Source organism: Lytechinus pictus, chromosome 3, assembly GCF_037042905.1.
Source record: "Lytechinus pictus isolate F3 Inbred chromosome 3, Lp3.0, whole genome shotgun sequence".
Taxonomy (NCBI): Eukaryota; Metazoa; Echinodermata; class Echinoidea; order Temnopleuroida; family Toxopneustidae; genus Lytechinus; species Lytechinus pictus.
In genome coordinates this window covers 9,717,036-9,742,883 of record NC_087247.1, presented here as the reverse complement: position 1 = coordinate 9,742,883, position 25,848 = coordinate 9,717,036, and the positions used below count along the sequence as shown (strand labels likewise).

Genomic DNA, 25,848 nt, shown 5'->3' with positions numbered 1-25,848 from the left:
TTTATGTTTCTTATGATGTAGAATTCGTGTAAATTGAGCTTTTTTATTTGATGTTGAATGCATTTTTTTGTAAAGGGTTATGCAATTTGGCTTTTCAGCCACTATAATTATTGTTAAAAATTGTTGAAATAAACCGTTTTAAATAAATAAATCAATCAATCAACTGAAGAAATAATTATTGAATACAAAATCCAGGGTTCTGTTTCGTAAAGGCTTGCTACAATAACAATTGCACAATTACTATAACAATTTTACTATCAGCCAATTGAATTGAATGATTTCAGTAGCTTTATACTGATATTGCAAGCTTGATATTAAATCAAGTTTTGTGAAACAGGCTGCCCAGAGTAAGGAGTTTAAGTATCCAGGCTTACCTGAGAACACAGGATCTAACTGAATCAACATGTCCTCGTCGGTGTCACCGACCCACATATCCTCATCGCGATCCCCAACTCGGAAGTAGTCTAGATCTTCGGTGATGTCGTAATCTTCCGCATCCATCTCCGAGCCATCATCGTGGTCCTCCTCATCTTCCTCTTCCTCCTCTTCATCATCCTCCTCGTCCTCTTCATCGTCGTCCCCTTCATCCTGAAGATCAAAGATTACCCAAAATAAATCACCATTTTGTATCACATGAGAGCTATTGCACAAATCAAGGCTCTGTTCAGAAAAATATTATACGTAATGATGCATATGCCGAGATTCTGAATCAATCACTATTCTTTTACATCATTTTAGGTTTCTTCAGCAAACATGTCATTCAAAATATAGAGAGAAAATGTGGGACATTTTGCTGTCATAGATGAATGAATACTGGATTCCATCAAGAAAGTTTACAAAGGCAAATTGTTATTTCTTACCTGTCTGTCCTCATTGCCATCATCGGAATCACTTTCAGCTGCAGAGTCATCGTCTTGAACGCTGTCATCATCGGCATCTACAGCATCATTTAAAGTAGACCTTCTATCTACTTACATAATCAGAAGAGCAGGGGGATGAAATAAAAGGGGAAGTGGGATCATTTGAAAAATTGTTCAGAACAGATAGAGAGATAATGTTTTGAGCAATGACTTGAATGAACCTATAGACTTTAGCATGACTTGAAGTGGAATATGGATTCCATGTAGCAGGAGCACTGCTAGCAGAAGCCTTTCCACCAAATGAGCATTTGAATTCATAAGGTGTAAACAACCCAATTCTCAAGGATCTGAGATTTCTTCTGGGAACATATCCCGATATATCGTCAAAATAGTGAGTGCAAAAATTAACCATTTTTCATCTGCGCAAAACAAAAACTTGAATTTCACTTGGTCCAGCACAGGTAACCAGTGGAGTGCCTAAAGACGAGGTACAAAGTGTATACCTAGGACTTTTACTGAGAATTTGGGTGGCACATGTGATGTAATTGTTCCTCCTTCATTTATACAAAATATGGTAGAAATAATCATTACACAAATATTTTCTTTTGATTAGATAATACGAAGCTACTACATGATGGCTCGTGGATAAAACACATAGTAGATATGTTATCATCTCCATAAAATAATTCTTTTCGGTATCATGACTGGAGTGATCGACTAACCTGTCCTGACTCCTTCATGACTATGTTGACTCCTCATCTCTGCATCACCAAGAGATTGGTCCATCTCCTCTCCATCGTCCGTCATGGTGATTACCATCTCATCCTGGGAGGCTTCACCTACAAACAGAGATTTTTAAAAAAAACATACGTGTCATGGATACTTTATAACAGAAGAAATAAGTTGAAACAACAGTACAATGGAGTCAATTGGTTATGGTTTTCATAAAACTAACCAGAAACTGAGAAATAATGGAAAATGGAATCGTATAGAATTTGTGATGGCTTGTGCGTTTTACATTATAAGCTGTCTGTCATGAAATCTTATTTCCTTAATATCCTTACTACCAGGTCCCTTGGACGTTGAAGCTGTGGGGAAGTTACAAATTGATGCAGAGGTTCGAGCCCTGGTCACGTCTTTCGGATGGTGATGTTAAAGGTCGGTCCAGACGTAAATAATCATATCTGATTGATACACGTCTGACAAAACTCAAATACACACACACACACACACCTTGGAGAGGACATAAAAGCCTTCAGTCCTCTGGTTGTTTGCTTATAAGTATCATATCCCATCCACCTCATACTTGACATACCTGCTTGATCTACAAATGCTGATCTGAGTGAACCCAACCTTTCGGGTCCTGTAGCAATGAGCGTTTCTCCTAAGACCTCAGCCCTACCAGCCGTCCCATCAAGGAGCTCATCAACGATGCATTCAAGATCTGCCTGATCCTGCATCATAAAGTATCCATTAGTTAATATAACAAACTAGAAATGTTGGACTAAGGTTTGAATAAAATTGGAATGCTCTACTCTCTCTTCCTTCTTTCTAACTCTAAACTCCCTTCTACCCCTCTCCTTAATCATAAATAAATACTGTAAATACTAAGGTACAATCATCACAAACATTTTAATCTTTTTAATGCTATTTTCATGATTATTACATGCCTAATGTTATTTTCACAACTTTAAATGGTTGATTTTTGTTCTTTAAATTTCTATTTGAATCACATGGAAAAACAATTACCAATGACATAAGCACTCTCAAGTATAAAATACTTACATCTAAGTCTGTAGAATCTTGTGTATCTTCCTGCACTCCCAACACATTGGCAACAGACTCTCGATCTAAAAAACAAACAAACAAAGTAGGCAATTCAATAGCAATGTTATTCTAATAAAGTGAGATAACAACAGAACTAATCTAGGTTCTACTCTAGATAACATTTCATAAAGGCCTAGTCCCACTGCACTTACGGACGCAAAGTGGATGTAAAACGTACAAAAATCTTGCAATCCATTGCGTACTCATTGCATACGTGTTACATACATTCTAGCTGAACAACCGAAAGAGGGAGGAAAGATAAGGTACATGGAACGTCTATACATCGTTAGTTGCGAGGAAATAGAAAGGATGTAAGTGTATGCATCTCGTATAAAAAGTATTCAAAACCCCCGGCTACCCATTTGGAGCTGCTATCTACTTCCATCCGTTAGGCTTCCAATGAACATCTGTTTTACATCCCAGCTAAATACTACCAACGTCCATTATTTTCCATTATGTTTTTGCTAATTTTGTCCATTTCTGGAGCGGATGAAAACGGATGTAGCGACCCCCAAAATTTTGCTTGTCCGCTGAGTCCTTAATGAATACTTTTTGCATCCGTCGGCCAGTGGGACCAGGCATTTAGTTGCATGCATATTCACACTCTTAGACCTGACATCATTCAAAACTACATACATATCTTTGTGGCCATGCACATGATGCAGTACATGGATAATGAACAAGAGGAAAGGGACAAAAACGATAAGGGTAAGATGATGAATATATATGACAATAAAAGATCTAAATCTAAATGCAAATAATACATTGGGTGGAGCTGGCTTTTCAAATAATCAACCCTTGACCTCTTTGAGTCAATCTGTGCATAAATTACATATTTGAGATGAAGAAAGAAACAATGCCTAAAATCCACAATACTTCCTGTTTTAAGCTTTCATAAAAACTGGTGACAAATGGAGTCATGGTTAACAAATTGTACAAATGTAATTTCACTAAATATCTGATTAAATATAGTAAGTATATATGAAATCAGATAAAATAACCACAATAATTCATTCACAGACATGGGGAGGGGTTGGAGAAAGGATGATTATAACAAACATCAATGAAAGAAACAAGGTGGATATCTCTGTGCCAGTTGAACCATAACAAAGACAATATGCAATTTTCAGACACAACATGTACAACTTTAACATGTAACTATTCTCTGGGCTAGGTTTGGAATTTATTACATAATGGACAAGAAATACAGGTACATAAAAAGGATATATAAAGGAAAAGGAAAGGAATATCATAAACATACAAGGATATTTAAAAAAAAAAAACAATATTACAATGGTTCCTATAAATTGTTTATATTCTGTTGTCAAAGAAAAAAATTATCCTTTGAATATAACCAGGAATTAAAGAATACAACATACAAATTTGATACACATCACAATAACGACCATCTGATCAGCTGGAAACTAACAGCATACATAAATCCTTTAAGCATAATGCCATGCACTTGTATACCGAAAACAGGTGATCAACAATGCATTATGATGTTTAAGGTTTGTGAAGAGGTTAAATTAAAATGATGAACTAAAGAGAAGAAATAAATAATGGGTGCATATGCCATGTATATTTTTCTGATCAGAAGGAATATCTGACCTGTATGGGCACGCCGGCCACTGCCCCCACCACCACCACCACCGCCCAGTGAAGAGCGTTGGATGGCTGCATCCATGCTACAACGCAACCCTGTGTTTCCTGAACAACAAAGAAGTTGACAGGACAAACTCTTAGCTTTTACTTTTACTTTATCATTTCTTTATTCATCAAATTGCCAAGAATATGCTGAGAAATAACATGTATAGATATTCTCAAACTGGAAAGATGTACAAATATTTTACTTAAATGAGACCTGGGTCCCGTAACGCAAAGGTTAGCGATTAATCGTACGCTTGATTTTTACGTTTGATTGTACATTACAGTCAATGCAATCAATCGTAGAAAAATGTTCTAAGATCATTGCTAAGCTTTGTGTTCCGGGCCTCTGGGGTGGTATTCTGAAAATTGTCTTAACTTTTCTTTTAACTTTTCTTGTAAGTCAGCAAGATAACAGCTCGCTAAAATTCTCTTAAATTGGTATTCTGAAAATTGTCTTATCTCTGTAAGGACGTCCCCTATTTTATCTCTGAAACGCCCAATATTCGGATGGTGATCAACCAATCATTAAGCTTGTTATATGCTTAGGTCAACCAATAGAAACGTCTCTTCTAAAAAACAATGAAGCGCATTGTTGATATGAGGCGTAATTTCCTTGCACCCCTGACGCTTATGCTTGTGCACTTCTGTGCTAAAAATACACGTGGCTCTTCTCAACGACATATTTTCTCTGAAAAGATTCATCGTCTCAAACACCAATTTTTAATTGCTGAAAAGTCTACCAATCCGTCATAATGTCTCTGGAATGTCTCCTTTTATAAAACATGATGTTCTTCAAAGGATGCAGCAAGAAATAATTATTGCAGACGGACAAATATCGCATGCAACAATAAGTTACAATAGCCCCCTACCTCTTGTAAATTTTCTTGTATTTTGCAAGGAAGTTAACAGAACGCAAAGATAAGAGAATTTTCAGAATACCTTTTATCTCAACATGTTATCTTGCGCAAAGGGATATTTATGCCCCATTTTTAACTTTACGCATAATACTAGCCCTGACATCATACGCACTCAGCGAAAGTTACAAGAAAATTTACAAGAAAAGATAAAAGAATATTTCTCTTAAGACAATTTTCAGAATATGGCGCCTGATACCATCCCAAGAATATCTGGCACATCAACTAAACAACCCAGCGATTCAAAAATTTGCAATCACTGTCAACTGTATTTAGTTCAGATCCATAATATGCAAGACTTTCAATACAAGAAGACTTTCAGTTTCTTATTAAAGGTGGTATGAGAGGAACATCTTATCTATTTTTTTCTTATCCCACTTTGAAAACTTTTATCCGAGGGTTGGAATTTAAAGGTTTTCTTTCACTTTTGTTAAGAAATGGATAATGTATATGAAATCTTTGCAGATAAAAAAGGTGCAAAATAAATTCTCACGCCAAGTAAAAAGCAAGTTGGAAAATATGCACATATCCACACCTACATGATGAAATGAGTAGTATGAGGAATGAGAGATTGAATAGCACTTCAATTTGAATGATTGGGGGTTATCATTAGAAAGGTATTTATTGCTTGCAATACACTCTAATCAGTCATTTATCGGACATATCAATAGTCTCCTTTTCTCATCACAACTAATTTCATCTATTATTATTATTAAAGTGTAAAGTCATAATGAGAATTTGCATAATGAGTGAACTTTAAATCTGAAAATTGTAAAGGACAAACTAAAATACATATAATTCAAATATGAGATTACTGACTTGGTTACCACATCAAATCAAAGGGAAAACTCTGCAAGACAAGATATCAAAGCCATCAGAATGGAGTTAAAGCAATCTCTATAGAGTACAAACAATTAATACAAGACTAGCTGAAGGATTTGAATGTTGTTGACAGCAAACTAGGGGACTCCAGATTAGAAGTATAAATAGGTATGGGGTGAGATAGAGGGAATTGTACAACTTACCAGAAGCATCAGTTGTAGATGCGGTCCTTGGATCAAGGATATGTGCGCCATTCTTGATCCTGCCGATACCTCGCAGTCCGACCGGTGGATGGTTGACGATCCGTGACAGAGTCTCCAGAGGTTTGAGGGCAGAGTTGATGGTGGAGGCCATATTTGGGCTGGACAGGTCCAGCGAGTGAGGGACACGGGCTAGGTCCGTGACCAGCCCTTTCCGGAGTAGGAGACGGGTGATGATGTTCATACCGCCGAGCTGGTTCTTGTAAGATGAGCTTCCCAGTGTGGCTTGATGGGCGGAACTGGAGGATGGACATGCCTCGATCATCACACAGATCAACACTAAAGGAAGAATACGCAAGGGTAAGACAAAGAAGTTATCATTTAAAATCCATTCAAAATGGATATTGAATCACCAGTAGGATAATACATTTAACCATTATTAGAGAAATCCTTGTTGATTGAATGATCACATTGTCAAATTCTAATTCCAACCATGGCAAGACACACATCTACATCTGCCATGCTCGATCAATCGAGTATCAGCAGTAACAAACTTGCTTAAACACTGCTAGCACTAAACTTGGTAACCTCACTGGCAGCCCCTTTCCATATTCATACATCATGCAAATATTCATGAGAGTAATCCATCAATTTTCAGGGTAAAATCATTTGAAAGTTGAGATTTTTTTTCTGTTATCGTATCACAGGAATACAACATGCTTTGAATCTGAAACTTCACACTTACTCGTCAGTGCCTGGATGCGAGAATGTTTCTCACTACTCTCCGGCATAGCCAAAGCTCTGCCAAGAGCACCCTTGATCTCTGTGACCAGGAGCATCTGTGCATCGGGACTGTGGTTACTTGCTGCTATACTGGCCAGCAGGACCTGAGCTAGGCCTGGACAGTCCTTATCACCTGCTTTCTGGCACTGCGGTAGGAGATGGTCCAGGATGTATTCGAGAGCGGTTCTATCCTGAAAGAACAGTATACAAACTACTTGAACAACTACTGGTTCAGGACAGAAGGAAGGGAAAGCACTTGTCATGTGTATCACTGATTATTCCAACAGTAATGTCCCGAATGAATCAAAATATTGAATACATGAAGCAAACTAAAGAAGCAAAAGCATGCAAACACAAATGAACCTTGTATGGCAATGAGCAACTATGCAATCCTACAAAGTAAAAGGAAGGCAAAACATTGACCAAAGACTATCAATATAGCACAAGGATGAAACCTTGTTTCTACTGGAATAAGAAACAAGGGCACTTTCTTGTGCAAAACTAATACGTCAAATTTTGAAGGTAGTGTAAGTCGAACTTGCGCATGATTTTTCCTTTCCTCCCCTTGCACTTTAACCAAATTACCTCCATAAACAATGTTAGTATCTAAAATATGATGAAGGTTTATATCTAAAAAAAATTTAGCTTTAGTCAGCAGGGGCCCGTTTCTCAACACCGTCATAAGTCTAACTTCTTGACTAAATCGGAGATAGTGAGCTACTTGTCCGCTAACCGTTTCACGAAGCCCTCTTTACCAAGATCGGGTACAACAACCTCACTAAATATTTATGACACCTCCGAACCTGTCATAACTTCTTTCTTAATGACGTATGGCATCACGTGGGTAGACTATGACATGCGAAAGTGCCTAGATATTTTAAAATTATAATCTTACGTAATCAATCATAGAGGTTGAAATTACATCACAAAACAAGTGGGTTAATGCATTCAATGATAATTGTAATACAAAGAAACTATAAAAACCGCTGGTAAACGCCACAGAACCATTCATTTTGAAATAGTAAAATGATTTAATCGATAAAGATTCTACCACGTCAGGCCATCCATAACTGAACTCGTATTTGCTGTTTTCAGACCCCTATAAACAGTTGGATAAATTCTATCTCTAATTTATGCATATAATTTGTCCAATATCGTATCTTTCGGTATCAATGATTAAAAATATTTCGTTAAACTATATTTTGATGACGTTTGGAATCGTAAAAGTCCGTATAATTATCATCATTTTACAGAGAAAACCGTTATGGTTTACTTTCGTAAACTATTAAAATTGGGTATCCCGGGGGTACCCATCTCAACGTCCACAAGTGATTTTTTAGTCATGAAATGAAGTATTCATGATTTAATTTTCTCTGCAATTGAATGCTCCAGTCTTCATGGTCTAAGTATGTATGATGCATAATTCACCTGTGCTATTATTTTGAAAAGATTTATTTCCCAATTCATCATAATATTTGCAACTTTGTCATAATTATTCTTTTGGAAAATTATGCTCTGTTGTGACTAAGGCTACGTCTCGTCTGCTCTTTTTACCGATAGTATATCGATATCAAGGTATTCTAGTTAGGAAACCTTTCGAGAAACAGGTTTAGTAAGATTGGAACTAACTCCGTGGTTGGTGGATAAAGATATGACTAACTTGTCCATGTGTTGAGAAACGGGCCCCAGAAGCCTTATTGAAAATACGAGAATGGCTGAAATCTTTGGGAAATAAGCAATGACAAAACAAAACATCCATCAAATCAGAAACATTTAAGAAAACATCTCAAACAAAATGAAGTAACGTAGGCATGCATTTAGGAGCTTAGCAATTTGCCTACATTCCCAATACTTTGCAAATTTCAACATACCTCATTTACATGCTTTGTCTGGGAGACGGTGTACTGGTACTGGGCCACGGCTTGTGCGATGCCTGCATATGACATGACCAATTCAGCAAGCAGACGTAAAATGGCCGACTTGGGGATTAGTAGTTTGCTCTTCGATGCTTCGTCTTTGGATGTTGTCTGTCCTGTTGTTCCTGCTGATGAGGCAGATGTCTTCTTGGCGTCCAGGATCACTGGGGGACTCGTAGCCTCGGTACCCGATGTTGATGCATCATGAGGCTAGTAAAAATTACACAGATTAGGTTATATGTACCCCCTGGAGACACTCAAGGAAATCAATCCTTTAGATTATTTGATATTATTCTTTTCTTGTCTACCACATGTCAAACATCTTATGTAGACATTTTATTCAATATCTGATTTAGAGATATTGAGTCTGTTTGGAAAATGTTTTAAAGCCAAGTGCAAGAAATAAAATATATCTCTGAGAAATCTCTAATCAAATACATTTGCACTTCATAAAAATCTGAAAAGTTTGTCGTCAACTGAGATTTTACACCAACGCATATATCAAGAACATATAAAGACAAGTGGAAGTGAATAATCACAATACAAAAATAAAGGAAAGGGAAAAGAAAGATCTAAAACAGGGGGTAGAAAGTATCTTTACAAATTTTTTTTTGACTGGGTACCTCTTCTTGTACAGCACCATCAGGAACACTATTGAGCCTCTCTGCTGTCCTTGGTGGGCCTCTCCTTCCACTGTAGATACCAAGCAGTCTGTCTCCAATCTCCCTTAGTCCCATTCCTATATCCTCTGACGTTTGGATGTCCGATACTGCAGCAGCCGCAGCGGCCCCTTCAGCGCTCGCCACCCCACAGGCTGCAGGAGCACTGGCCGAGGCAGTGGCCGTTGGTTGAGGTTTGGACTTTACTTCCTTGTCTTCTGTAATTTAAGAGATAAATTTGGATTGGTCTGTGACAAACATCACCATATAAGAACCAGATAAACATTGCAGTGTAGGTAGTAATTAGATGTTTCATTTTTGTCACTATATTTAATCGGGAGAGTCAAATATAACTAATGCCCAGGAACAAAATGTATGATAACCAGACCAGGGGGGTGTTTCACAAAGATTTAAGTATGACTTAGAGTCGCACTTAAATGTCTATTTGCGCGTGGTATAAAAGGCATGGCAGCATTGGTCAGATCATGCCAAGAAGACGCGCACTACTGCGTATTGTCCAATAAGATTGCGCGTTGCATATCATGTGCGCATCGGCATTTAAGTGCGACTTAAGTCATACTTATATCTTTGTGAAACATCCCCCAGGAGAGCGGATATGAAAGTATTTGTTGGACGTTTTAGCCGACAAGTCCTGTTTTTTCAGAGTTACCATAGGAACTGTGCTTCTCAGCCAATCAAAATCAAGGAAAAATGTCAGATCTGATAACTAGTTGGACCAAAATGTTGATGAAACGCTCCCCAGATAAAATTAAGAGTCTTACATTGTATAAAAATTTATTTTCAACCACTAAAGCTACAGTCTTCTAAACTAGCAAGAGCTGTTGATAGGCAATCAAAGTACATTTACAAAATCAGGGCAATGATTCCAGCCAATGTTTTTCAACAGCCTTTCCCTTCCTCCTTTTCGACCGACTCTTACCCTGCTGTGAAGGAAGGACTGGAACAATTAGAGCATCCAGAAGATCACAGAGAACAGTCAGCATGGGTCCTTTTAGAGTTGGGGTGAAGGTCTTGGGGGCCGAAGCCTTTAAAAGCTGTAGAGCATTAGGTCCTGTGTAGCGAGAATCATCTTCTTCTCCTAAGGTGCAGTAAAAGGAATAACACACACACAAAAAAAATATATATATATTTCGAACAATTTGAGTAAGACAAGTTACACAGGAAAAAAGAAGTCTCCTAGTTGGTCTCAATGGCTATAGAGTACCGAAGCGATGACGTCAGTTGCCATGGTGTCATGGCTGCCTGGTTCTAAACAAATGAACCTGGAGCGTGTTTCTCATAGGAGAAAATGGCTGCTATCAGAATTTCATTGCTTGCAACCTTAGAATGATGGTAATTTTTGCAAATACAAATGTGTATAGACGATCGTCAGCTACGACTGTTTAGAACCAGCCGGATCATTATCATGACAGTGACGTCACACTTCGGTACTCTATTGATTTCAGGTTGAATTTGGCCATTGAATACAGAGTTCGATATAACTATGGTTGACATCCAAGACAATATCAACTCATTTCAAACCATTCAAAACTGGTAAAGATGCCATCCTCACTCACACAATCGATTAAAATGAGTATCAACTTTGGGATACTTGACAATGTTATACACAATTGATACACTGTGAACTGTACTCATTAGAATATTGAGCTAATCCATAATGAATTTAAAGAAAGCAGCCAAAGAAAGAAACCCTTTGATTTTTTTTCAAATGAACAAATGATAATAAAAAAAAGTTTGGATTGAGATGCACTTCACGGTCTTGTACATAAAGGCTATTGAAAAACAATTCATAACCATAAGGACAGTGTGTCCTTATGTGTACATGCAGCATACTAGAGACAGATGATCTTGGATTTGTGTAGGAAACCTACCTCTCTTTGCTGGTGGGAGCGCGATCTTGAGGCTACCCTTGGCCGAGTTGAGAAAGAGCTCCTGGTCGCGGCAAGCCAGGGGTCCGAGCTTCCGCAGAACAAAGTTCATTTCTCTGCATCCCACACTGCCCAGGGCAACATTGCATGTGTTGCATCCAACTCCCTTGTTGGCCACTGCATAGATTAACTGTATGTACAAAAGGAAGGGATGTTTGTATGAGGTACAGTTAACTAAACAATCCAATAGTATGATCGAAATGAAAGATAAGATTAATATACACCATTCCATTCTTAAATATTACAAAATATAAACCCTACAAGATAATACAAAATGATGTGTATGTCATGAAGTGGTTTATACAAATATTTCAAGTGACTGTTCTTTAGTTAAAAACTTTGAAAGTTACATTATGTTCAACTCTTACCCTATGTCAAGCCTCTTCAACTCGTGTTCTAAGGAAATCATCATCAATTTCTCTCCAAAATACCCTTTTATTTGATAGACAGCAATTACACAAATGTCCATCATCATTATCATTAAGGTGATCAAGCTTGATAATTACCTTGTCCATAGTATTCTGAAGCACCAGTTTCTCCTCAAAGACGTGTCTAAGAAGTAGATTGGCTAGGATTGGGAAGCTATTGAAGGAGGATGCTTGGGTGAGAGACAGCAAGAGCTTGGGTCCACCGAGCTTGGCAAACAGGAGAGCACTGGAATGGTCCCGGGTGAAGCGTAGACATATCCTCAGCACCGCATGCATGGTGTCTGGATCCACCGGCACACCTATCAATCCAACACATGCTCTGAAAAAGACAAAAATAAAAAATAAAATAAATTACAATAGAAAGCCAATTACAAAAAAGATAGCCAGTGAGTAACACAACATTTTTTTTTCAATTCGAAAACATTTGTGATCAAGCATGGTGCTCTTGAAAGAGGATGCAATCTTGCCTATTAATATGTGTCACCAAAGTGACCTATCAGCATCTTCCTTGCAAAATGGAAATACTTCCACTTCATGAAATATTCCATGTTAACAGTACATTTAGAAGTGTCATTTATGAGAAATGCCACTATGTACAGTATATGATAACATGATGAACTGAAAGGGGCTGGCACACCCAGGTGTTTTAGCCAGCATATGCAGACGTACCGTACCTGTGGCCAGCCATTTTCTTTCTTTTTTCATATCAGATGTTTCAGCCAGCATATGCAGACCTACTGTACCTGTGAACAGCCATTTTCTCCTTTATTTATATTGCATTCTATTTATTTTTTTAGATCAGCGAAAAGACGGAGGGATGGTATACCTGATGAGGGTTGGGATTTCTTTCTCTCCTAATCCTTGAATCTCAACGATTTCAGGTTCTTTGGCAATGGATTCATCTTTACTATCTTGGCTCGTTCCTGCACCTGATGGAGAAAATACAACAGAAGGTAGAATGTTAACCACAGTGAAAATATGATTTTACTCTGGCAACCTAATTTCTCCAATTGACACAATTACCATAATATATTGTGCTGCACTCAACCCAGGAAAGGCAAATGGGTACCAGCAGGAAGTAATTCCTCAAAATCCTGGGCGCACCCCGGAATCGGTAGACTAGCTCAAGCGGGGTAATATAGGAGCACCTTGAGCACCTAGCAAGGTGGATATGTGCAATATACAAATCCTATATTATCTTATTATTATTAAAATACTGTTTGTTCTACACGCATCCCATCAAATACATGTCAAAAATTGCATTTAAATCAATTACATGGAAGTTCGTTTTAATTAAACCATAAGTTAACAGCATTTGGCATAAACAGCTAATATGAACACGGAGCGTTGTAGCCCAGTGGATAAGTCTCCGGACTTTGAAACAGAGGGTCAGAGGTTCAAATCCCAGCCATGGCATAGTTTCCTTCAGCAAGTAATTCATCCACATTGTGCTGCACTCAACCCAGGTGAGGTGAATGGGTACCTGGAAGGAATTTATTCTTTGAAATGCATGTGCGCTGTAATCTTAGTAATTACAGCTGCCAAGCTACAGCTGGGGTAATAATATCCAAGTCTTTCGGCAGTGCATAGAGACATTATTCATAATGTGATATACGCTATACAAGAACTGTATATTATTATTACTATTATTATGAACATGTTACAACACTCCAATCAGCATGTTCCAGTGATGTTTTTCCCTCCATTCAAAAAGAAAAAAAATCCCTTTTCTCGTTTTCTACTCATTGTTACAGGTAGATGCTACTCATATGTACTAGTAATTGATTCTTTACCTTCCGTTTTTGAAGCTGATTCCAGACTCTCACTGGTCTTGAGTTTCTTGGCTTCTCTCTCGCCATCATCCTCCTTCTTATCTGCTTTATCGTCCTCAGTCTTTGGTGTAGGCAAGGCTTGCATAATAGGTCTCTTGTTCATTGTCTCTTCATTTACCTATATTATAATAATAATAATAATAATATGTCCATTTAAATAATGCAGTTACTATGTGCATATACTCAACTGCGCCTCGATACTTGAATAAAGGAAAAAAAATAAAGGTAATTCTCATTTGGGAAAACAAAAAAATACAAGATGTCACTTTAATAACACAAAATATAGATACTGAGAAGGTAAGCCAAAAGAAAAATCAACAATACAATACAAAGTAAAAATAAAACAAAATGGAGAACTGACAAAAATTCAGTAAGAGCCAGATGAAGCAGATTTTAACTTTTTAATTAGGAACTCAGATAGAAAAGGTAACATGGAACACAATGAAGTGAAGAAATGCATTTAGGAAAATACAAGTTTTCGCGCTGTTTCTATCAGAAATCAAAGGGTATTTTTCCCACGAACATATTGAAGCCCTAAGCAACCAAAAAGATGAGCACAATTCACAAAGGAACTTCATGTATTTATTTGGTTTTACACATAAGTGACCTTGTGTATGGACATTCCAATCACCAGTTTCACTGAAGATGTGCTCATTTTAATAATGACTATGGAGGTTGTAAAATAGCTTCAAGACAAACTTTTCTTTGAAATCAGGCCAATATCATAACATTCCTTGCAGATTTAGAGATACTCACCTGTATCATGGTGTTAAAGTGGACAACATATCTTCTCCTGGCAGCAGTGAATTTCACGCTAGGCTTGCCAGCCCAGTATGCATCGTCTATGGTCTTGTTGTTACTACGGCTATAGGTACACCAGCGTCCTGTGGAGTCATCAAACCATTTCCAGGTATGTGAAGCACCCTATAAAGGTAAAAGAAAGTAATTGCAGCAAATATATCATGAAAAAGCCTTTCAAATCAAGGTTAATTGCCACAAAACATTCAAAGATCTAGGTCTGGTACACTGAAATCAAATTATCTTTGTGAAATCATGAAATCTTAGCTGACAACCGATAATTCTGGCGATAACTAACACAAAAAGACATATGTGGGACAGCATATTAATATTGCTTGGAAAAATACCTGACATTTTATGGAATTCTGTGCTTATTTTGCTCATTTCTCAGCAATTACACTTTTTTCCAGAGCCATTTGCCACAAATTTTGTATTTATACATACAAATACTTGGGTGGTCATTCTGTTTGAAGTCATATTGAGATCGTTACAACTGGTATTAAGCTTTAACAAGCAACATGCAAATCAAACCATAAAGCAGAATTCGATCCTTTTTTCTTTTACATACAGTAGTTGAAAATGATATCTCATACAATATGTTCTTCTTAACTTACATATCTAACTTTATTTTTTTTTAAGTCTTGGTATAGTTAAATTTACCAGTAGCAGTATCATAATTCATGCAAGATTACAACATAGAATTTGACCTCAATTCTTTCTTGTGATTTTCTGCAATAGTACAGACCTAAATGCTAACTAATCACAACCAAGTGAAGTTAAATTTTCAAGGACATGTATAAGTATAATCATTTTATCAGTAGATCAAAAAAAAGTTGGTGTGATGTGGCTGTTCCTTTCTATTCTTTGAAACAACATTCCTACACAAACAAATGTATAATAGGATTAAACGAGAACTTACTGTTTGAAGTTTGATCCTTATTTTATGAGTAATTAGAGGTAGAGAATACATGTGTTCTCGTTCAGAGAATTATGAAATAAAATAATTTTTGAAAATATGACAGATGTAAGTTTACCTGCTGTGCCACTTTCCTCTTGCATGTAAGGACAGTCTTCTCATAGAGATCAATAAGAAGCAGTGCTGGACCCATCCACCTTTGGTTAAAGGTAAAAGACCGAAGTTGCAGCAAATAATTATTTCAAGAGAAAGTCTTTCAAATCAAGGTAAATTGTCAAAATATTATCATACATCAAGGTTTGATACATTAATGAAAACTTATCTTTGTAAAAGCATGTAATCTTAGCTCAAAATTGATAATTCTGATGATCACTTACACAGAAAAGCATATGTGGGACAGTGTATTGATATTGCTATGAAAAATACCAGACATTTGATGGAATTACGTGCTCATTTCTCAGCAATCACGCATTTTCTTCCAGAGCTATTTGGCACATATTTTCTATTTATACATACAAACACTTTGGTGGTAATCTAATTGGATTCTGTTCGAGCATTTAGAGATTGTTACCACAAATAGCATTTATCATAAAAATAAAATAGAACATACAAAACAATTTAATTTTGGGTTGAAGATACAGTTTACACTCCCATCTTCTATAACATTTTCCTTCCCGAACATTCATTTTAATGAACAAAAGGAGGGTTGATGGAGCTGTGTTTTTACATCATGCAAAAATCTGATGTGGATGTCACATACAAGTATCAAACATTCACAGATCTTCAATCCATCAATAAATCATGGATACATAAAATGGGTGACAAGTAGAATTTAAAAAGGCAAAGGATACAACTTAATTTGCTTTCATTTGTAACTATAGCAACTATAAAATTTGTAATTTCTCTCCATGATACAGAGTTAAGAAGCACTAACATGGATACCATGGAACTTGCCTTTCATGGTAAAGTTTACACGATGGGCTCATACGTTGACATAGAGCTTGGTAAATAATGATTATAACATCGCACGTGGAAGCTTAGAGAGAAAGAGTTCTAATAATTATTCTCCAAAATTGTACAGATAAAGTCGAGATGATAAAGGATGATATGGTTTCTTACTTTGGTGTTTTAGTGAGGTTCATCTGTGACATCCATTTCTGTGCTGTGTAAAGCAGTGTTATGAGTGTATCAAGAATGTTTGATCCCTCTACCCTTTGAGCACAAGCCATCCGGATCTCCTGAAAAAAAGATCACAAAACATGAAGATTTTGTTTAGTTTTTAAATCATATGAATGGTCAATCATCAAGGAAAAGGAACATTGCCTCATAACTGAAAATAAAAAGGAAGTCATTCCAAGAGGCCTATTGGAAGCTTAAATGTGACTTCATTGTACAAGCTTGAATTCGCAGCTCCTGTTTGGACATCTGGCATCACACGTGACCACTCTGCCTGCATTGAGCATGTTCAGAGAAGAGCTCTTAGGATTATCTCATACCCGAACATTAAGCCGTATGATCAATTGCTCTCAGAATTCAATGTTACCTCTCTAGAATAGAGACGCTCTACCCTTTCACTTAAATTTGCTCAATCTCTTCTCAAATCTAAGGTGCATCGACATCTCCTTCCTGCAGATAGAGGTAGTGACTGTGGTCGTACTCTGAGGAATGCATCTGCACTATCCCTTCCCAGGATGAGAACTGACAGATATCGGAATTCCCCCATTCCTTATTTCATTCGAACTTTAAACAGTCAGTGAATTTAATGTGTGCAATTTATTCAGTTACATTGCCATTTCTGCTAGCCTTTTGAATACATGTATGGTTAATCTAAGACTATATCTGTATGCATGAATTCTTTTTCTCTCATTTGATGTGCAATACTCCTTTGTGATGTTTTCTTTCTCTCTCCTCTCACTTTTTCTCCTCTCTTTTTCCTTGTTCCTTTGATCTCTTCCCCTTTTTTCACTTTTCTACAACTTCTCTTTTCTGATTTCATCACACTGTTATATGCCACATTTATATAAATCTTCAGATAGCTCTATTGTACTTGTCAGTTTGCTCATCCTGGGGATGATGATGATTTTGATATTAATGTTTGCCCAAATGTATTCAAAATGTAATTTTCAAAAACAGTTATCTCTCACATGTGTAAGTTTTATGATTGCATTCTAACATTGCATGTACCTGTTGTGCAATATTCCCTAACTGGATGCGATGTACTTTTTCTTTTCCTGTCTCTCTCTCCCCCTTTTTTCTCCTTTTTATCTCTTTCCCTGTCTTTTTGCTCTCTTGCTTTTTTCTCCTTTTCTATAGTTTTCCTTTCATCAATGCATCAAACTCCCACTTGCTTCATTCACTTTGGACAGCGTTGTATTGTAAATCAGTATTGCAAATCATCAATGTTATATTTTTGTATTTCTCCATTTCATATACTTGGTGTCTGACTAGTATTCATTATTGATGCTTACCTTTTTTTTTCTATGTATATCGGAAAAGCGGCGCCTATAGTCTCACTCTGCTATGCACGTGAGACAAAAATGATATATTCAGTGAGAACAAGACCTTAAAGTTATTCCTGTACAATCAGGACGCATTTCAAGACTTTTCTAGACTAATATTATCTTTTAAATGATGCTTGAAAAGATGCGATATAGACTCTGTAATGACACGCAAGCATATAGTGCAATCGTATTGAAGTCAATAAATTTACGCAATCTCACTCCTTCGCCACACCTCCTTGTGGAATGGATTTCCATTGGTTGAGTGATATGAGAAAGCTATAAAAGCGTGTTTCTAATTGGATATTGAATAAAAAATAGGTGTGTCTTACAGAGATAAAATGAAGATAAAATTGTTATCAGAATACCAACTCCAAGAGATTTTAAGGGTATTTTATCTCACTGATTTTAATGGAGATAAAATGGATCTCAGAATACCACCCCACGAACTCACTTTTAAGTTCTATGACACTTAAGTTAATATGTATATAGGACTTGTTATATGTCATGGCAGTCAATGCATAGATATATGCAGTGTAGTATGTACAGTACATTGTATACCATACAGCCCCTATGGACAAATGACTTTTTCTTCTATTTGATATTATTAATATCATATATTTCACAGAAGAGACATCAACAAAACCAGAGGAGTATGTAGTCCAATTTGAGCCCTTCATGCGGCATTGTCTGGGGCTACAAGAGTCTACATCTCTGCAGCATTTTGGCTACTTGCAGAAATTAACATCAATGACTGGGGATTTAAAACAATTACTAATCAACGGAAGATTACTTTTAGAGTGAGTATCAAAGGAAGACCATCGTTATCAAGGTTTCCATGGTAGTTGCCATGATGGCAAAGTTACAACAGTAGCAACTCTTTATGAAATGGCATGGGGCGGCGCATATTATCCTAGACAATTACGGGCAGAGTCTTCTCAAGGCGTATATGGAGTTCCGGTGCTTTACACCGGCGTTTGGTCAGAGGAAAAGGGGGACAGAGAACCATTCTTCATGGAGAAAAATAGGCCGCCTCTTTCAAACCCTGGATAAACTATGTCCAGGCTATGGCAGTCACAGAAACTACCAGGCCGATTTCTGCCCACAAGTGTCAGGAAAACGGCCGCAACATACGTAAGAATGACCCCCATATAATTTAACAGTTAAACTTGTGTTAGTGTCTACCTGTCTATAGTAGACACCTGCCTTGATATTGACAATTATAAGACAGGTTCAAGGATGTAGCCAATGGTGAGTGCGTATTCAGGTCACGTGTTTATGCTTTAATTACGAGCAACCTTCCAGCCGTGCATTTTTTGTGCAGCACTGAGCATTTATTGTGCAGCATTTTACTTTTGTGTACAAACTGAATACAATTTTTTTTAACCGTCTGCACGTTTTATCCCCGGGAATGAAAGAGCTTATACACGTTTTGGGGCTAAGGCAAAATTACCGATGCGGAGAGCGTGGCGCGGCAGCGAGGGAGCGTACTGAAATACACGCAGCCGTGCGAGTGATAACGGCAGACGATCATGCGCAGACCTTAACCGAGCATAATTATGCAATACACCCATAAATTCACCTACGGAGCCTAGCGCTAGCCTGGCCTTGTTGTTTACATGAGACCTGGGACAAGAAAAATGGCTGCCTCCATGGAAAGAGCTGACCCGCAATTCCAACTTCTTTCGGAGCAAGAAATTGAGGAACTGATCAATGGAAGGACTTCAGAAAGCACCAAAAGAACAATTAAGTTCGGCGTCGTACGACTGAAGAACTTTGCTGACTACACTAACACAAACTTGGATGAAATTTCAGTGGAATGTTTGGACGGTTTCTTGTCGAGATTCTATCCTTCGATACGCAAAGGAGATGGCTCGCAATTTTCCAAAAGATCTATCCAAGCTATCCGATACGCTGTGCAACGGCACTTTTTGGAAGAGCGTGAATTTGATATTTGTGACAATGCCAAATTCCCAAGGAGCAACAAGGTCTTCAAAGCAGTACTGGTCAAGCTAAAGAAGGAGGGAAAAAGTAATGTAAAACACAAGCCAATAATTTCTGCTACTGATATGGAGAGAATCCAAACATCGGATCAGTTGGATTGTTCTACTCTCGGTCTGCAAAACAAGGTCTTTATCGACCTAATGACCTACTTTTGCAACAGAGGTCGTGAGAACCTTCGGTCGATGAAGCCATCTGATTTCACCGTTGAATTTGATGAAAATGTACGACGATTTGTGTCAAAGCGTGATGACCTCACTAAGAATAATAGGGAGGATGTAGAGGAGGGTTCGAATTCTGGTGTTATGTATGAGATTCCTGAATCAGAGAGCTGCCCAGTAAGATCCTTTGTGTTATACATCTCTAAACTTGATTCAAGATGTCCATTTCTTTGGCAAAGACCAAAAGAAAAAGCCCCAGAAAAGGAAGGACCATGGTACAGTAATTCTGCAGTAGGAGTTAACATTCTATCTAACAAGATGAAAGAGATCTCAAGGAAAGCACACTGTAGCAAGCTGTACGCAAATCATTGTATCCGTGCGACATGCATTACTTCTCTTGATACCGCTGGCTTCCAGTCCCGGGATATAATGTCCGTAAGCGGACATCGAAGTGAGAGTTCACTGAAACATTACAGTAGAAAAAGTGAATCCCGCAAATGTGAGATGTCGAAGCAGTTGTCAGAGAATCTGTACCATCGTGACAATGCATCCCACGCTTCAAGTTCAACCTCCAAACCTTCGCAGTCTGATCCCAAATGTGCTAGATCTGGACCGCAGTAAAAGAAAAAACGTACTGATGATTGTGATAGATCCAGTACTAATATGCCTAGATCTACAACCAGAGCTACATGCAAATCTATTACTAATAATACCAGTAGACCTAGATCTAGTACACCTAGCGAAGATTCACAATGGAGCCAAGAGATATGTGAAATTCGATATCAGCGAGTGTCCATTCAAACTCAATGCCAGAGACAGAGTTCACCTCAAATCGTCAGTGAAAGTGAAACTACTGGTAGTGGTACATCTACCGGTGGTAATCAGTTCGATTTCACGAACTGCGAGGTGCACATTTATACCAAATAAACTTTTCTCGATGACGATGTACATAACTGTAAATGCGTTCTCTTCAAAGTTCCGGTTTATAGTGTTCTACTGTTACTAATGTGTTACTTAGTGTTAACTGTTATCGTGGCAACATTTAGCATTTTCAACGAGTTTACATTGAACTACAGAACGTGATTAAACTCTACTGTCTGTGGAGGCAGCCATTTGATTTCTTCATACTCATCGTGTCTGACCATATTGGATAAACACCAAGGTAAGTGTTTTAAGCTTTATACATAGACCTGTCTTATAAAACAGTTAATGCACAGTTTCATGTTTGTGACGTTGAGGCGATGCGGCGCACAGTATGAGGGTGCTTGGTGCAAAACGCACTCGGCACGCCTCGTGCGTTTCGCACCAAGAACCCTCATACTGTGCGCCGCATCGCCCCAACGCACTCACAACTGTGCATTAACTGTATAATAAAACAAATTTCCCTTGGAGGAAGATTGTGTGTGGATGGATAAGTGTCTTCTTGACTTAATGTACAGAGATGGCAACCTAATCAAGAACATTTCAGTATTTTTAAGGCTGAAAATTAGTATTTGGTAAGAAAATCAGTAATTTCTCAGAAATACCACAGAACAACACATAAACATAAAACTGTCTTTAGATGGCAAATCAAGGTGAGGATGAAATGAGTTCTATGCTGATGAGGATTGGAAATTATATCGCACACTGTCGCTGCACTTAATTATACAAAATGATTACTTACCTCAAAGAGGAGGCAGAGGAGGTGAATTCTAGAAGCCAGGCATGACGACAGGTTATCAATTATCTTGGAGTCTGAAACACTGGAAGGGTCCACTAAAATACTGGCAAAACTATTGCACAACATTCTGGCATTCTCAGAAATCTGAAACATACACATATAAAAAAAAAACTCTCAAAATTACAATCACAAATTAGTTTAGTTGTAATTCAAGGATAGGTGCCATGACCCAATACATTAATAAAATTGATATGAATGTCATAGGGAGAGCTTACTAACCATAAGTGACCCTCTCTCTTCTTTCAGAGATACTAATAAAAACTTGATTTATCTATACAAAATGGAGATTAATTCAACAATTCAATATCCTTTAACAGGATCATGCTAAGCTGAGCTTACTGCAGATATGAGAATTTAAAATGTAAATACCCCACATTTCAATGAAAAAGGAAAGAGATTAATTTTAGTTGAATCTTACCTGATTGATGACCATTTCAAGCATCTTATCCCTCCATCCTGTGCCATTCCTATTATTGGCCACCACTAGTAAGTCACACACTCTGTCAAAAAAAAAAAAACAGGTATGAAAAAGTAGGGAATATTAGTTCAACTAATTCTTATAGAATTTTAAAGTCATAATACTGTCAACTATCATCATTGGAGAATTCTTTGTATATATTTGTGATTTTTCATACAACCTTTGGATGTCATTTTCCTCAAAGGACAGAATATTAAAAAAATAACACATTACTTGAGAACTCACAAAAGCTTGTTGTATGTTCAATAATTAGCATCAATCACATAAATCCCGTATAATTCTTGTATAGGTCTATATTTTGATTTATAATGTTAATGCCCTCGACATTTTCCACAACCGTTCTGCTGCGCGAAACTTTTGACCGCACGGCTCGCTGACTTTTTACTTTGAAGTCTTGCGCATCTTTGGTGACCTCCCCTGGTTTTCTAACACCCAAAAAAGCCTGGCCTGGTTAGGGTTGAAACTTTGGATGATTGATTAATACAGTCAGAACCAATATATAATGATGCTTCTACTATTCATCTACTATTAACATTCAATTTTTGTTTTGATTAAATCAAACTGGAATTTTTTTTCTTTACCTATAGACTGTTTCTGGTATATCATCAAGGAGCTTGAGACATCCTGGTAGCATAGCATCCACAAACTCATTGAGGATGGTTTTATCAAGGGGAGCCTCCTCTGGAATCTTATCTTGTTCTTCCATCTGTTTCTGCTTCCTTTCTTCCTCCTCTTTTTTCTTACGCTCTTCCTCCTCTTTCTTTTTCTTCTCCTCCTCCTGACAAAAAAAGAGACAAAAATAGGTTAAATGTGTTTTATTTATCATGCAGCTTGTTTCATTGTTAGTTCAAAAGTATCATGGCGGACAGTTGCTTCCATAAAGGTTCCAATCATTTATAAATCAATGGTACAAGTTTAGAACTACATTAATGCAAGTTTGCTCTATAATCAAGAATAAATATTTATAGTAGTCAGACATTTAAGACAAAATAGACCCCCCTCCGCCCCCATCAGTGATCTTCATCTCCATATCCAATAATCCTCTGCAGAAAATCGTAACAAAATCACACCTGGGGTGTTTCACAAAGATTTTACTATGATTTAGAATTGCACTTAAATGCCTACTTGCATACGTTATAAAAGGCATGACGGCATTGGTCAGATCATGCCAAGAGGACGCGCACTACTGGGCATTGATCAATAAGATTGCGCGTTTTATACCGTGTTCGCATTGACATTTAAATGTGACTCTAAGTCATGCTTAAATCTTTGTGAAACACCCCCCTGGTGTTGCATAAACAATGGATCTCTACCTGCTGATCGACGGAAGGCTGGATAGCTTCTCCAAGAGACATGGCAATGGCTTGCATCATTTCTTCCTCTTCACTCAGTCCTGTTCCAAAGGTCTAAAGCAAACGACACAAAACAATGAAGCCGTATTCTGAACTCAGGTTTAAATTAAACCCTGGGTTAAAGTCGTGGTTTAACTATGGAGCGCCAATTGGGGCACAAATCCCTAACAGTACATACCCACTTCATTTATTCATATGACACCCAAATTGTTCATGGTTGTCTGGGAATGATAACTGAAGTATTATGAAATATTTTTCTTAACTATGAAAGCAAAAGGAAACAAGATAGTAATTACAACAAATATACAATATAAACAGAATTTTTGAATATCTGGCGCCCCATAATTTTAGCAGAGTTAGACCTTGGTCTAAGTTAAACTTGATTTTAGAATATGGGCCTGAGTGTCATCTACAAGTACAAATAACATGTCATGTATTAAGCCAGAATTTGGCACATTGCAGAGAGTTTCTATTTGCAGCCATCTTTTTGGCTTCATAGCTCATGACTTCAGGAAACTGGGGGGAGGTGAGACATGGTTTGTGGGATGCCACAATCACAATTTATGCTGTCATCATTCATATAGCGGGTTTATCAAGCCATTTTCTCATTTTCAATTTTATCATCAAATCAATTATGAACACCTTGTGATCCACAGGGGCCCATAACACAAAGCTTAGCAATGATCGTAGACACACTTTTCTACGATTTATTCCATTGACTACAATGTACAATCAATCGTTAAAATCGAGCGTACGATTAATCACTAACCTTTGTGTTACGGGACCCTGCTGACATAGTTGATAGAATATAAACTCACCTGTGGAAGTCTTGGTGGATGTGTGAGAGCCCACTCAGCTGCCCTTTCTAGAGAGGTCGACTGCTGTAGAGCCTCTAGTGTATGCTCCCTTGTAAAGCCCATATCCATCAGCTGGTAAATAGAACAATATACAGGATAATTCAATAACGAATCGAAATAAAATCAGGAAGAATTTTAAAAAAGAGAAAATTATAAAACAGTAAAATTGCAAGTATAGCTGGTATAGGAGGTAAGGGAGAAAATAAACGAATTCAATACTGCTTTAATCACAATACACAATTGCAAACAATGAAAATTTAAACCATGTGTAGTTCAAACTATACTCATAGTAAGACTGGATGCTTCTAAAGCACATGTAAATGTTTAACATCTGTCAAAGCATCATTACACTGGAAAAAACCTCCAATGTAGTGCCCCTTTCAAACACATTTTTCAAACAGGGCGCTCCCATAATAGAATTCATGGAAACTGAGGTAAATGTGAAATTCTGATTTACTCAGCCCTTAAAATGATGAGAGCTTCGTACCTGTCTGATATGTTCCTCATTGGGTTCGGCTCGCGGTCTGGTACTGCCCCTGCTCAACCCCGTCAAGAATCCCGACTCAAACAAACCCCTTGTTGCCCTACTGAAACCGGCTGATCCCGAAGACGTGCTGGCCCCACCCGACGACGACGCCTCTCCAGAACTACTCCCAGCCTCCTCGCTCTTGGCCTGCTTCACCCGCTCAGCAATGACCGATTCCCCGCGTACGATGTGACAGAGGATGGCCAGCAGGCTCTCCGCCGTCCGGTTGCCGAGAGATTTGAGAGAGCGGCAGCCCCACAGGTTCATGATCACGTTGAATGCAGACTGGAGGAGACAAAATGGAAAAGAAATAACTCTTAACTTTCAAACTGAAACAGGAATTCAATATTCTTTAACTTATATTGAGACATCATGAGATAGAAACTTCAATAAATTAACAGTATTGAGGAGACAATATATCACCACCCACAATTAATAATTTTTGCCTTTGAATAACTACAAAGGCAAAATTGTTCAGCCCTACACTGGAAAAAGAACAAAGAAACAGTATGAAAACAGCAATTATTGGAATTGCATGTGATATTGTCAAACAAAGCTATCAACAACTAGATCATAAGTATCAATGTTGTTTATGAGGCAATTTTATTACTTAAAAAAAAATGGAATTTGAAAATATCAATATATCCACAGATCAAAGGTAGGGGAAACTGAAGTTATTCACATTGTCATTGAATGAAATA

At 37.6% G+C, this 25,848-nt stretch overlaps 2 protein-coding genes across 8 annotated transcripts in view; one reads left to right on the top strand and one right to left on the bottom strand.

Moving 5' to 3' along the window:
* Window positions 1-25,848, bottom strand: part of LOC129255928 (E3 ubiquitin-protein ligase HUWE1-like) — an 87,497-nt gene that overhangs the window by 29,555 nt on the left and 32,094 nt on the right. For 5 of the 7 annotated variants that reach the window (XM_064096320.1, XM_064096326.1, XM_064096327.1 and 2 more), the window contains exons 31-53: window positions 25,109-25,432; window positions 24,583-24,693; window positions 23,726-23,818; window positions 22,994-23,190; window positions 22,353-22,434; window positions 21,878-22,018; window positions 16,674-16,792; window positions 15,673-15,751; window positions 14,597-14,764; window positions 13,802-13,958; window positions 12,835-12,937; window positions 12,087-12,327; window positions 11,524-11,710; window positions 10,572-10,730; window positions 9,596-9,849; window positions 8,928-9,182; window positions 7,019-7,247; window positions 6,277-6,612; window positions 2,646-2,710; window positions 2,176-2,314; window positions 1,583-1,699; window positions 861-970; window positions 375-588 (exon numbers count right to left, since the gene is read on the bottom strand). In XM_064096320.1, the coding sequence (XP_063952390.1) occupies window positions 375-588; window positions 861-970; window positions 1,583-1,699; window positions 2,176-2,314; window positions 2,646-2,710; window positions 6,277-6,612; window positions 7,019-7,247; window positions 8,928-9,182; window positions 9,596-9,849; window positions 10,572-10,730; window positions 11,524-11,710; window positions 12,087-12,327; window positions 12,835-12,937; window positions 13,802-13,958; window positions 14,597-14,764; window positions 15,673-15,751; window positions 16,674-16,792; window positions 21,878-22,018; window positions 22,353-22,434; window positions 22,994-23,190; window positions 23,726-23,818; window positions 24,583-24,693; window positions 25,109-25,432 (3,880 nt within the window). The remainder of the gene's footprint in view (window positions 1-374; window positions 589-860; window positions 971-1,582; window positions 1,700-2,175; window positions 2,315-2,645; window positions 2,711-6,276; window positions 6,613-7,018; window positions 7,248-8,927; window positions 9,183-9,595; window positions 9,850-10,571; window positions 10,731-11,523; window positions 11,711-12,086; window positions 12,328-12,834; window positions 12,938-13,801; window positions 13,959-14,596; window positions 14,765-15,672; window positions 15,752-16,673; window positions 16,793-21,877; window positions 22,019-22,352; window positions 22,435-22,993; window positions 23,191-23,725; window positions 23,819-24,582; window positions 24,694-25,108; window positions 25,433-25,848) is intronic. The other 2 variants (XM_064096322.1, XM_064096325.1) reach the window with 1 other exon arrangement.
* Window positions 17,506-21,211, top strand: LOC135153512 (uncharacterized protein KIAA1958 homolog). Its single transcript, XM_064096328.1, has one exon. It carries the CDS (start codon window positions 19,672-19,674, stop codon window positions 20,833-20,835), a length of 1,164 nt encoding a protein of 387 aa, XP_063952398.1. The 5' UTR covers window positions 17,506-19,671; the 3' UTR covers window positions 20,836-21,211.